This window comes from Hemitrygon akajei, chromosome 27, assembly GCF_048418815.1.
Source record: "Hemitrygon akajei chromosome 27, sHemAka1.3, whole genome shotgun sequence".
In the NCBI taxonomy this organism is placed as follows: Eukaryota; Metazoa; Chordata; class Chondrichthyes; order Myliobatiformes; family Dasyatidae; genus Hemitrygon; species Hemitrygon akajei.
In genome coordinates, this window is record NC_133150.1 from 32,296,056 (window position 1) to 32,310,201 (window position 14,146).

At 42.9% G+C, this 14,146-nt stretch overlaps 1 protein-coding gene across 2 annotated transcripts in view; it reads right to left on the reverse strand.

Moving 5' to 3' along the window:
• wnt2bb (wingless-type MMTV integration site family, member 2Bb) overlaps nt 1–14,146 on the reverse strand; it is a 103,269-nt gene that overhangs the window by 29,495 nt on the left and 59,628 nt on the right. For both annotated transcript variants that reach the window (XM_073030583.1, XM_073030581.1), the window contains 2 exons: nt 12,969–13,246; nt 834–1,098 (listed from right to left, as the gene is read on the reverse strand). In XM_073030583.1, coding sequence (XP_072886684.1) covers nt 834–1,098; nt 12,969–13,246 — 543 coding nt within the window. The remainder of the gene's footprint in view (nt 1–833; nt 1,099–12,968; nt 13,247–14,146) is intronic.

Consider the following 14,146-nt stretch of genomic DNA (forward strand, 5'->3'; position numbering starts at 1 on the left):
TCGAATCTGACCAGTTAAGATGCTTGATTGCACCGTTCCTTCCTTTGCAATTTCATTTCCATTTCATTGCAGCATTGAAGTTTTCTGAGTGACTTAGATGAATGCATTGCCTTGGGTAAGTCTTTAATGGTATGACTTTGACCATTGATTCAACAATTGGCTCTCATTACCCTCGTCACTGTTGCTCTTAGCCTTCCTCCACCTTCTCTCACCAATGATATTTCTCCACTGCTTCTACTCCTGGATTTCAGTATTTATCATCTTTACAATTTTCATTCCTTTCAGTTTCTGGCAATAAGGTCTGTCTTCAGCTTTGCCATGCTCTCTAGACAGTTGCCTCATAATAAGCACTACATGCCCCTGGTCTCATCTCTATTCTTTCTGCATTCATCTCCATCAGCTGCTGCTCTTCCCCATGATGTCAAGGCTCTAGTTCATGCCTGGCATCTGCCCCTCCAGTGGTGACACAGATTAGAACCTGAGCACCATATGCATACGAAATGCTAGAAGAACTCAGCAAATCAGGCAGCATCTATGGTGGGGAATAAAAAGTCAATGTTTTGGGTTCAGACCTTTCATCAGACCCTTATTCCCCCTCCATAGATGCTGTCTGACTTATAAACACAGAATACTGGGGGAACTCGCATTAGTCAGTCAGCATCTGTGGAGGGAATAAACAGTTCACAGTTTGGGCCAAGACCCTTCATCAGACACGTAGTCCCCCCCACCCCCCCATGTCCTGCCTGACTTGCTGAGTTCCTTCCCCTTTTGTTTATGTTACTCAAGTTTTCCATCATCCGCAGAACCCTTTGTGTTTACAGTCCAGGTCTTACCTGCTGCCTTGTCCATGACACAGTAATCGGGTGAGTTTTCGAAGTACACCAGCTCGTTTTTGATCAGCCTGCCCGAGTGCCTGTTGGTGACAGTGAAACCTGTCCCATCCTGGTTCATAGTAACTTGGATTGCCAGGTTATATTTTTTCCTCAGGTAATCTCCAGTTTTCCTAAAGTCCGACATGGCTAACCAACAAGTCCGCAGTGTACAGGAACCACTGACTCCATGGCATTTACACTCGAGCTTCATGAATCGCTTTACAGCCTATGAGGGAGAAGATGGTCAGAATTATAACAATGAACCTCTCATCAACTTAAATAACTTTCAAGAGTACATTATTTTAACAGGTGGGCCTGTCCAGGTGTTTGGTAGGACAATGTAAGTGGAACTTTACTCTAAATATATCACTAATCCTCTGAGGGGACCACAACCTTGTCACTGGGTTTGCAGGCTTGTGTGTCTTAATGTCCCAAGGCTTTATGCTTTGGCTCCTGGTAGGTCACCCATGTCAAATAGGTCAAAGGGTAGAGGACAAACTAAGAGTGGCCCACCGGTCCTCCAGGTTTGGGGGTTCAACTCAGGGCTAGCAACCCTGACTGGTCAAACAAAACTGTTACGGAAACAGCAACAAGGAATCCTTTTACGTCTGAGTGCGACGGTATTCCTGAATCTCCATTCAGGACTTGCATGACTGGCTTCAAAAACCAAGAAGAAGCTACTGACTTGATGAAAGAAGCCCTGAACATGGCCAGAGATTGAGAACCTTTATCGCTGCCCTAAATGCCAGCAGTATAATTTGGGTAGTAAGTACTGCAATCAAGAACAGGACAAGTAGTATTGGGAATAACTTTCAGCCAGCCTTCCAGAGTGATGGACTGGGGATCAGATCACAATGCATTGTAGATCCCATCTCATTCCTGTCCAATTGAAATCAAATGGACAAGAGGCGAATGAATTCTATAACAGGTAGAACATCTGAGCAATTGTATTAATAATAAATAAACAGAAACACGGGAAATCCTCATTAGGTCTGCAGTACCTGTAGTTAAAATTTCAGGTTGCATCAGAACTTGGAAAGAGAGAAAACAAGTTAGTTTTAGTTTGCCGAGAAGGTGGGGTGGGGGATAGCATTGGATAGGACAAAGGCAATATCTCTGATATCGAGCAACACAAGCAAAATTCTGGAGGAACTCAGCAAGTCAGTCAGCATCTATGGAGAGGAATAAACAGGCTGATATTGAGGTCAGGGGAGTAAGTTGCAGTGGGGGATTGGTTAATGGGGCAGTTAGAAGGAGATGAAAAGGAACTATGAAATGGGGGCAGTTAGCAATGAGAACGCACACAAAGGAAGGTAAAAACTGTGAAAGTTAGGGTTAGAGGACATGTCCAGCTGTGACTGATTTGCTGAGTGGTTCAATTTTTGGTCTTTATATTAGATTTCCAATACCTGCAATTTTTTGGCTTCTTGTGGCTTTACCATCTGTGTTGTGAAACTATCAAGTACTGCTTGTGTTAAGGTAGATTTTTTGCACTAATCTCACTTTTTGAACTCTTCTCCAGTTGAACATCAACCAAAAATGCCCGAGGACAACTTAAGCAACTGCTCTTTGCCACGCTGACTCCATTTCCAGTATACATCATGTGTCAGTATGTCATATATCAGACTAACATTCTTTTTTCTGTATCAGGAAGTTGTGATTTCAGGTCTCATTCGAGATATTTGAATGCATATGTCATTCTGGTCCCCCTAATGCACTGCTGTCAGGTGCTGTAATACAGGAAGTGCTGACTTTAGGGTCAGACTTAGAACTAATACTGGTCTCTCAAGTGGGTAGGAAAGATCCCACAGGAGCATTTCAAAGAACAGCAGGGAATTATCTATGATATCATGCCTAATATTCACCCTTCTATAAATGTTTCTAAAATAACAGATTTTCTGAGGAATAGAATTTTACCTATGAAGGGAATCAAAGGATAAGGGTTTGCTGTATAAAAATGGTATTGAGTTAAATGAGTAGCCACAGTGGAGCAGGTGTGAGAATCTGAGGGGGAATCTTCTTCACTCAGAGGGAGGAGCGAGTGGAATCAGCTGCCAGTGGAATTTGAGAGAAATTTAAATCCAAGAGGGATATGAAGGGCAATGGTCTGGGTGCAGGCAGATGGGACTAGGCCCAGGACCTGGGTAAGCATAAACTACCGTATAGGTGTTATGAACTCTGTGGGCCTCTGGTGGCGTGTCATAGAGCTTTGGGTTTCTCAGTTGTTCGAGCACCTCCGTTTACTAATTGTCTTAACTAGAGTCGTTAAGCTCATGTGCTTTCTGTTTAATCTTGTCAAGTTAATTGTGACTGGCACGGGTTTTCCACTTTCTATGATTTTATGTGGGCTTTTGTTTAGCGCTGATCGCAGAATCTTTGGGTTTAGATATTTGTCTTGTGGTGTTGCTCAGTCGTTTCACCGATGCTCTGATGGTATTCCTATGTTTTTTGTTTCTGTCTCTACACTGAAATCCACCATTCCTTCACACCTCAGTTCAGTCATTTGCCTGGGCTCACCATGACAGAATCTGATGTTCCTCCACACTTGGGTTGAGTCATTGCCAACACTCACCATGACAGAGTCTGCCATTCTTCCGCATCTGAGTTCAGTCATTGCCAGTGTTTACCATGGCAACAGGGGAATGGTAATTTTGGATTGGGTGTTAGGTCATGACTCGGGTTTGATTAGGAAGCTTAAAGTAAAGGAACCTTTCGGAGGCAGTGATCATAATATAATAGAATTCACCCTGCAGCTTGAGAAGGAGAAGCTAAAATCAGATGTATCAGTGTCGCAGTGGAGTAAAGGGAATTACACAGGCATGAGAGAGGAGGTGTAAGGGGACACTGGCAGGGATGATGGCAGAAGAACAATGGCTGGTGTTTCTGGGGGAAATTCAGAAGGTGCAGGAAAGATACATGCCAAAAATGAATAAGTATTCTAAAGGGAGGATGAGACTGACTGTGGCTGACCAGGGACGACATGAAAGCAAAAGAAAAATATTGCAACAATTAGTGGGAAGGTAGAAGACTGGGAGACTTTTAAAAACCAAGAGAAGACAATTAAAAAAGCCATAAAAAGAGAAAAGATGAATTGCGAAGGTAAGCTAGTCAATAATATAAAAGATAATATAATTTTTTTCATATATAAAAAGAAAAAGAGAGACAACTTCCAAGAGGACCTCAACCTTGTCATGGTTTGGAGGCTTGTGTGCCTCAATGACCCCGAGAGCTATGTTGGCTGGAGTCAGGGCTTTATGCTTTGGCTCTTGGTAGGGTCACCCATGCCAAACAGGTCAAAGGGTAGAGGACAGACTAAGAGTGGTCCACCATTCCTCCAGGTTTAGGGGTTCAGCTCAGGGCTAACAACCCTGACTGGTCAAACAAAACTGTTACGGAAACAGCAATGAAGGATCCTTCTACATCTGAGTGCGACGGTATTCCTGAGTCTCCACCCGGGACTTGCATGACTGACAGTAGTGAAAACCAAGAGGAAGCTACTGACGTGATGAAAGAAGCCCTGAACACTGCCAGAGATGGAGGACCTTCACTGCTGTCCAAAATGCCAGCAGCATAACATTTCCAAATTCCCTGCCTGCTGTCTGAGGTATTTTCCTAACAGGTCGTCCTTAGGGGCCATCTTGCTAACATCCTCATGGATGTTTTGCATTTCTTCCAGGACTGTAGCCTTGTCACTTCCAAGTCCCCGTCCTCCTTGATTCTGGCGGGTGTACAGTCGCTCGACATTGGACTACGGGTGGAATCCTCCATGCACTGTTAGTAATTTCCGGGTCTTGATGTCAGTGGTTTCTAGTTTGTTCCTAGGCCAGCACACTATTGCAACTGGGTATCTGATGAGTGGTAGGGTGAATGTGTTGATTTGCTCTGATCTTGTTCTTCCCATTCTGCTGGCTTTTTAGGACCTGCTTCACTCTTTGGAGGTACTTGGATGTTGCAGCTTTCCTTGTGTCCTCATTGTGGCTTCCGTGCGCCTGCAGGATCCCCAGGTATCTGTAGCTGTCCTGTACATCTGGTATGAGGCCTTCAGGTGACTCTACTCCTTCAGTCTTGATGAATTTGCCTCTTTTTCATTACCATCTGGCTGTACTTTTCCAGTCCAAACGGCATCCCAGTGTCTCTGCTGTACACCCTTGTCAGGTGGATTAGTGAGTCAAAGTCTCTTTCTTTTCTGGCATACACCTTGATGTCATCCATGTGCAGGAGGTGAGTGATGGTCTCTCCTCTCTAGAACCTGTCCCCATGTCCACTCGTTGAGATGATCTGGCTGAGGGGGTTCAAGCCTATGCAGAACAGCAGTGGGGATGGTGCATCACCCTGGTATAATCCACATCTGATCACACTTGTGCTATTGGCTTAGAGCTAACTTCTAGCATTATCCTCCAACAGCCCACGGAGTTCTTGATGAAGGTCCTTAGTGTGTTGTTGACTTTGTACAGAGACAGGCATTCCAGGATCCATGTGTGGGGCTTTGAGTCTTATGCTTTCTGGTAGCTGATCCAGGCTGTGTTTTGGTTGGTTTGCCTGGTCTTGGAGTCTCGCATGACTGCTTTGTCTATCAGTAGTTGTTGCTTGGAGCCTCTGGTTCCATTACCAATCCCCCTCTGAGCAGGGCTCAGGAATTTACACACGTTTCTTCAGCTTGGTGGCTATGATGCCTGATAGGAGCTTCCATGTTGTTGACGGCAGGTTATAGGCCGGTAGTTTGATGGTGTTGCTCCTTTGTGAGGGTCCTTCATTATGAGTACTCTCCTCCCTTGAGTTAACCAGTCAAGATGGGAGCATTCTTCAAGCAGCTGGTTCATTTGAGATGCTAGCCATGTATATAATGTTGTTAGTTTCTTCAGCCAGTAGGTGTGGATCATATCAGGCCCTGGTGATGTCCAGTTCTTCATACGTACTACCCATCGCTGAACATCTCCTGCAGTGATGGTGACTGGCTCTTCCTCTGAGAGGGTGTAGAGGCTTGCTTGTAGGTCTTTCAGCCACTGGGCACTGGTGTTATGTGGTGTTTCTTTCCCCCGTATACTCTTCCAGTACCCCTCAGTTGCTGTTTTGGTTGGTTCAGGTATGGCATGCTGTTGCTCTGGAACGGCGTGAATACTTTTCCTGGTTCCTTGGAGAAGAAAGCATTTATTCGTTTGGCTTCTGCATCCTTAGTGCCCCTCTCTAGTTTGGTATCCAGAGCTGTTAACTGTTGCTGGGTAGTTTCCAGGGCTTCAGCTATGAGCATATCACTGTACTTCCTTAGTAACTGAGATGAGTCTTTGGTCTTTCCACCTTTCTACAACTCAGTTAATCTGTCGACCTCCACCCTTGTGAATTTCAACTTGGCTTCTAATCATCATTTATGGGGAGCGGAGAAGAATTATAACAGTGCTCTTCACTTTATTTCATCTTGTAGCCCAGCATTTCTAGGACTGCTTCTGCCTATGCTTGTATCGGGTTATTGGTGTCAGTTACTTTGCAGGTTGTAATTGTGAGGAGAGAGAGAGGGGTTGCTATTACTAAGGAGAAGGTGCTTGGGAAGTTGTAAAGTCTGAAGATAGATCAGTCACTTTGACCCAGATGGAGTTCACCCCAGGGTTCCGAAAGAGGTAGCTGAAGAGATTGTGGAGGCATAAGTAATAATCTTTCAAGAATCACTAGATTCTGGAATGGTTCCTGGAAAATTACAAACGTCACTTCACTCTTTATGAAATGAGGGAGGCGGAAGAAAGGAAATTACAGCAGGCAACAGATTTTTTTTCAGAAGTGTTGCTTCCTTAGAATTTTCTTTGTTTATGATAGCTTGAAGCTGAACACAAATAATTACAGACTACTTGTATCGCGTAAGAATTTGGAAAAACAAGAAATTAACTTTTATTGAATATAATGCTCTTAATTGTATAATGGTGCAGACGCTTTGCAATAGTTCAACTAAAATGTTTTATTGATGATTTTCATTTGTACTCAGTGTCTGAGGCTTCTCGCTTAAGTGTTCAATAATGGATTCCAGTTGCCCTGATACCGTTTTTCCGTGACTGCAATGCCCTGGTGAAACTTTTCACCATGCTCTTCTCTGGGAGTGCCATGGTTTGCAGGGAAGAGTCTAAATGGAATGCAGGAAATGAATCTTCAGTGACTTGTTGCGCTTCATGGTTTTGTATGCGTGAAGCAAGTTGTCAACCTGCTGCATGTAGTTTAGTGCTCTGTAGCTGCCAAGAAAATTTTCAGCAACATCCTTGAATACCTTCCATGCCATTTTCTCTGGTGCCATTAGAAGTTCTTCAAATTGCCTGTCAAAGATGACCTGCTTGATTTGTGGACCAAAAATGCCTTCCTCAATCTTGGCATCACTTGTTCTGGGAAACATCTGTCACAAATATCAAAATCCTTCACAGGAGGTTTTGTGTCTGGTGACAACAGATTGGGGTGCATGGGGTGTCTAGGGTGGGGGGCCGGCCGTGCCCTTTTCAGGGCAGCTCACCCGCCTTTGGTCTCCACCTGGTGCTCGGCTCTCACCTGTGGCTCCAAGTAGCTGTAGCACGCGCGGCAGCCACACCCCCGTAAACTGTCTCGGCAGACGGGCCAAACCAGGTGAGGGTAGCTGACAGGTCTTCGACCCTTGGTGAGGTAGGGGATTTGTCTGTCCCAGCGTGTGAATTCTGGCCATGGCGGGTCGAGTGGAGGAGATCGATAAATGGTCTAATGGTCAAGAAGGCAGGCCAACAGGCACTGGTGGAGAGCTAAGAGCACGACAAGGCGCTCTTTAAAACTGGTGATCTCTTTAAACTCAGCCGGCAGAAGGCAAAGGCAAACCGCTGCTGTAACCTGCCATGTACATGATTTCCCAATATGTCAGAGCGGTGTGGAGGGAAATCGTCCGCCAACTGGAATTTCCAGATGCAACCTAATGATGACGACGATGACAACAGATTCCATCCTTGCAGTCCTGAACCCAATAATTCTTCTTTTGCCTTCAACAAACCCAAGGCTCTGACCAGGTCATTTAACTCAGATTGAGTAATCAGATGAGGCTCACTTAACATAACGGGTTCAAAACTTGTATCTGTATCAGTGTCGTTTTACATTCTTGGCCCATGCATCATGATATCTTTGTATGCCTCCTCCAGACTCCTAGTTTTTCCAAAATCTATCCTGCCATTCAGCACTCATCCATCCTAAGCATGCCCTGGCATGCCTGGACAAGATAGAAAACTTTTCAGCTTACATTGTGGGCAACATTTTAATTGACTTGAATTATGAATTGAAATTTAAAAATATAGGTGATTTCAAAAAAAAGATGCATGATAGCAAAATGTCATGGTGATTTTCATGATCAGCAGCCCAAATACCATAACATACACCCAGAAGTATTCAGGAAACAAAATCTTTGTCCAGTGTTATACGTTAGTTAGCCTGACTTCAGTGGTTGGAAAGATGTTGGAGTTTATTATTAAGAATGAGGTTTTGGGGTACTTGGAGGCACACAATAAAGTAGGCCAAAGTCAGCATGGTTTTCTAAAAGTGAATCTTGCCTGACAAATCTGCTGGAATTCTTTGAGGAGATAACAGACAGGATAGAGAAAGGAGAGTCGGTGCTGTCGTTTGTTTGGGTTTTTTGAAGATCTTTGATAAGATCCCACCCATGAGGCTGCTTAACAAAATAGGAGCCCATGGTATTATGGGAAAGGTAGTAGAATGGGCGGAAGATTGGCTGACTGGCAGGTGGCAATGAGTGGAATAAAGGAGACTGGCTGCAAGTGGCTAGTGGTGTGCCACAGGGCGGTGTTGCGACTGCCTCTTTATGTTTTGTATGTCAATGATTTGGATTACGGAATTGGCAGCTTTGTGACCACAGCTGCGGACTATACGATGATGGGGAGGGGGTGGACAATTTCTGTTGCAGAAGGACTTTGACATTTTTGGGGAATGGGTAAAAGAGTGGCAGGTGCAAAATAATGTGGGGAACTGCATGGTCATACACTTTGGGAGAAGGAATAAAGGTGTGGGCTATTTTGTAAATGGGGAGAACGTTCAAAAATCACGGCTGTAGAGGGTCTCCCAAGAGTTCCAATATATGACTCCTCAAAGGATAACTTGCAGGTTGAGTTGATGGTACGCAAGGCAAATGTAATGTTAGCATTTATTTTGAGAGCGCTGGAATACCAAAGCTAGGATGTAATGGTGAGGCTTTATAATGCATTGGTCAGACTGGACTTGGTGTATTGTGAGCAATTTTGGACCTCTTATCTGAAAAAAACAATGAGCTGGTCTAGAGGATGTTCACTAGAATGATCCCAGGAATGAAAGGGTTTGTGGTTTCACCTTTCTTCAATAAAAGCTAGCTGAACTCCCAATTACACCTTTGCCTTATAACTTCAATCTCAGAGATCAATGATGTTTCTCTTTCCACGGATGCCACCTGACCTGCTGGATTTCTCCAGCATTTTTATTCCAGATTCAAAACATCTGCAGTTTCTTTATGATTTTTAGGGGCCCTAATAGTCCAACCTGCAGCTTCAGCCATCTTTCCCCTTCCCACCATCTCTGCTAGAAAAATCATTAGGGATGAAAGAGGAAGTCATCTCTTTTGATGGGCTATAGTCGCCTTTTTATTCAGATCCTGGTTATTAATTCACAACTGACCATGTGGGGAACAGAAAGGAGGCCTTTCCCTATCTATTAGAGTTATATTTCACCAGTTTAAAACAACTACCTGAAAATAATGCATAAAACAATCAAACAGGACAGCGGAGTGAGTGAAATATATCTTTATATTTCCTTTGAGACTAATTTGAGTATTTTATATACGGCCTACACTATAAAACTGCTGATGAAATACTGTTCACTGTGATAACTGATGCAAATTGATTTAAAAGTTATTAACCCCTTGAGGGTTGTGTTTCCTTTGCATGTTTTGAACATGTGTCTGTTGTCTCCTCTGCATCTGATACCAATCTCACTCTATTGGCGCGTTGCCTGATACAGAAATCAACAGCTGTTTTTCTTTTAATTCTGTTAAATGCTATTTTTGTCTCTTGTTAAATGACAAAATGTTAAAGGATTGGCAGGCAAAGTCTCTCGGCAAAGTAGTGCAGCAACAGGAGGGGGCTATTTACTCCCTCTGTTTATTGAGGTCATAACTGTTCTCCATAGCTTTGCACATATCCCTAAAGAAAGTCAAAGAAAGTTTATTGTCGAAATACGTACACTCACTGGCCACTTTATTAGTTACCTCCTGTACTGAACAAAGCGACCACTGAGTGTATGCTCGTAGTTTTTGGCTACTGCAGCCCATCCACTTCAAAGTTCGACGTGTTGTACGTTTAGAGATGCTCTCCTGCACACCACTGTAGTGTCATTATTTGAGTTACTGTCATCTTTCTGTCGACTTGAACCAGTCTGGCCATTCTCTTTTGACCTCTCTCATTAACAAGATATTTTCACCCACAGAACTGCCGCTCAATGCATGTAACACACACAAAAAATGCTGGTGGAACGCAGCAGGCTAGGCAGCGTCTATAGAGAGAAGCGCTGTTGACGTTTCAGGCCGAGACCCGAAACGTCAACAGCGCTGAACGGTCTCGGCCCGAAATGTCGACAGCGCTTCTTCCTATAGATGCTGCCTGGCCTGCTGCGTTCCACCAGCATTTTTAGTGTGTGTTGCTTGAATTTCCAGCATCTGCAGATTTCCTCGAGTTTGCTCAATGCATGTTTTTTTTTTGCACCATTTTCTGTAAACTCTAGGGACTGTTAAGCGTGAAAATCCCAGGAGATCAGCAGTTTCTGAGAAACTCAAACCACCCCGTCTGGCACCACAGTCAATATTGCTTGGATCACATTTCTTCTCCATTCTGATATTTGGTCTGAACAACAACTGAACCTCTTGACCATGTCTGCATGCTTTTATGGATTGAGATTCTGTCACATGATCGGCTGATTAGATTGCACGAACTGCATGAACGAGCACATGTACAGGTGATCTAATAAAGTGGCCACTGTGTGTTTATGTCCCCATATGCTACCCTGGGATTAATTTTCTTGCAGGCATTCACAATACTACAAAGAAATACAATAGAATCAATGAAACCCTACACAGACACTGCCAAACAGTCAATGTGCAAAATGCGACACGCTGTGCTAATAGAAAAAAATAATAAATAAGTAGAAGATAAATAATGCTGAGAATATGGACTGTAGAGTCCTTGAAAATTAGTTCATAGTTGTGGAATTAGTGTTGAGGTGAGTGAAGTTATCCACGCTGGTTCAGCAGCCTGATGGCTAAAGAGTAATAACTTCCTGAACTTGGTGGCGTGCATCCTGAGGCTCCTGTAACTCTTTCCTGACGGCAGCAGCGAGAAGAGAGCACGGTCTGGACGGTGGGGGACCTTGCTGATGGATGCTGCCTTCTAGTGGCAGCACTCCGGGTAGATATGCTCAATGGTCAGAAGGACTTTTCCTGCAGTGGTCTCGGCCGTATCCACTACTTTTTGTGGGCTTTCCCCTTCATGGGCAGTGGTGTTTTCATATCAGGCAATGCTAAATTTTTGGCTCTTAACAGTTGATCAGGTGTCCCCTAAAGGTGCCAATTATAACAGGTACTGTTGGAACTGTGGTCATGCTGGCAAATAGAGTATTCAATCAAGCTTCTGATTTGTGCCTTGTAATTGGTTGTCCATTGTATCTGTTGGGCTGGTCAAGTTTCATTATATAATGGATTCCCATAAAAGTTTTCTCTCCCTCCTTGTCTTGGCTCTATCATGTTCAATACATGATCACTTTACAGCTATTTATTCTCTGGGGAATCAAACAAGCTTTTTACAATCTATCATGATTAAACCGTGTAAGCAAACCTTTTTATCAATATGCGTTCAGTTGGAGAATGGGAACATTCATCTGTGGGAAGTGAAGGAAATTGAGTGTAAATACGTTGTCACTATTGCACCAATGACACAGATAGGACTAGCCAAGTATAAGAGATCTGATCTGATCTGATGTTAATTGTGTAACTCTTGAGGGAGGAAACCTTCAATTAGAAGAAAATTAGACACAGACGGGAGATAAACTGGGACAAGAAGGCAACGATGATTCAACATGCAGTCTCAGCTTGGATTTGAAAATTATTTGCAGATTGGTGTTTCCAACAGCAAATAATGCTTTTATCTCATTAAGGGATGCACTTACAGTATATCTGTAACTAATAAATATTAATAGCTATTTTCTTTATAGCAATGGCATTTTACCTTTCAGATAATTAATTGCCGTGATATCAATAAATAATTAGTCTGAATACTAATAACTATTAAATGATACTAGTTCACCTTCTAATAATGTTAATTACATCAATTATTTATGCTGTTGTTCATTTATAGTTTTTCCATAAAAAACTAACTTTTAAATCATGCCTTATCTCAATAATTAATTATCTTCAATAATTAAATCTTATATCAATAGTTAAATCTTCTCTGAATAAATAAAGCCTTGCTATCAATAACTAATAGCTACCCATCAATAATTAAGATCATGACAATGGACAATAGACAATAGACAATAGACAGTAGGTGCAGGAGTAGGCCATTCGGCCCTTCTAGCCAGCACCGCCATTCACTGTGATCATGGCTGATCATACACAATCAGTACCCCGTTCCTGCCCTCTCCCCATATCCCTTGACCCCGCTATCTATAAGAGCTCTATCTAACTCTAAATTACTAAATTACTCTAAATAATTAATATATTTTTACTGATAGCTAATAGCTTTTCCTCAATAATGAATCCATTTGCTTAATAATTAGTTCTTTCCTATCAATTATTAATCTCATTACTTCAAGGATTGCTCTTCCATTAATAACTAACTTGCTTGTACCACAAAACACAGCAATAAATGGGGAAAGAGTTAAGGTCTGAAAAAGAAAACAGACTTTTGCTGAATGGTTGACAAATTATAAATCTCTAGCTGGCTCCTTCAATCATTAGACTGGCCGAGTAGACCACAGGGCCACAGTGCTACTTTTCTCTGGATTTAAGCACAATATTAGAATTGTTCCAATACTGGTTCTGCTAACGTTGCTTCGTGGCTTTGCTCATCACCTACTCACCGTCCTGCCGCATCGATTATTGTGGAGATTCATCAGTGCCCTGGCGTCTTTCTCCTTCTTCTCCTTGGCATCCACAAAGGCTTTGGAAAACTTTATTCCATAGTTTATGTTGTCGCTGCAGCCTCCCCAGTCGAATTCCCCTCTCAGGTCGCGGGCCTTGCCCCTCTTCCGTGGGTCACAGCCGCAGGTATTCAGATCCCCTTGGCTACAGGCTCGTGTGATGGCATACACAACCCCAGCAGAGGATATGGCATAGACAAAAGCAGCCTCCCGGCTACCTGAAGCGGACAGGAGGAAATAGTGAGAACAATGTTAGATTTAGACTGTAGCAATTAACCATGCCTTCTTCCTGTACAGCAAGACAGAGGAACAATTAGACCTGGCTTGTTATCTTTTATTTTATTCACAGATATGAGCAGCACTAACAAGGTCAGCATGTATTATCTATCCCTGGCAGTCCTTGAGAAGATGTTGGAGGGACTTCTTGAACTTCTGCCATTTGTCAGATGATCTGATCCAGCTGGTTACAGTGTAAATAAGCCTTGGTAGACCAGTGATGATCAGGCTACTTCTAAATGTGCAAAAGTAAAAAGTGAGAAGATGAAGAATTATAGCAACACCAATCTGTCATTACACCAGGAAGCTGCAACTGTTGGGATAATGAAGCAATCCCAGAAGAGGCTTTGTTTCTCGGTTGGCTCCATATCCCTTTAAACCCCTCCAATCTAATGTCGTAATGTGAACAAAGTCACTGGAGAGACTCGGCTTGTAGATATGAAGTAGTCTTCTATTCGACAAAAGGAAACACAGCAGGAATGGTACTGAGACCCTTTCAGAGGAAGAGGCCTATCCAACCCAACATTACATGACATTTTATATGTTAAAGATCAAAGGACAATTCTATATTTACAATATATCTACAATGCTTCCTTCGAATTGCATATAAGTTTCATACCTCCTCCTTTGCACTCATACTATAGACACCCAAAATGAATGTTAAATCATTATAGTCCAGTTTTTCAATTAACTGCTGATCACACCCCTAGGAACCTGTCCAGAACTACATCTTAAATTTAATCTACAGTCCACATTTAGGTCTAAAGATTGTTTACTGAAGTTAGCTGCTGAAGTTAATATTTTGCCATGCACCCTAAATCCAGAATATACTCTAACATCCA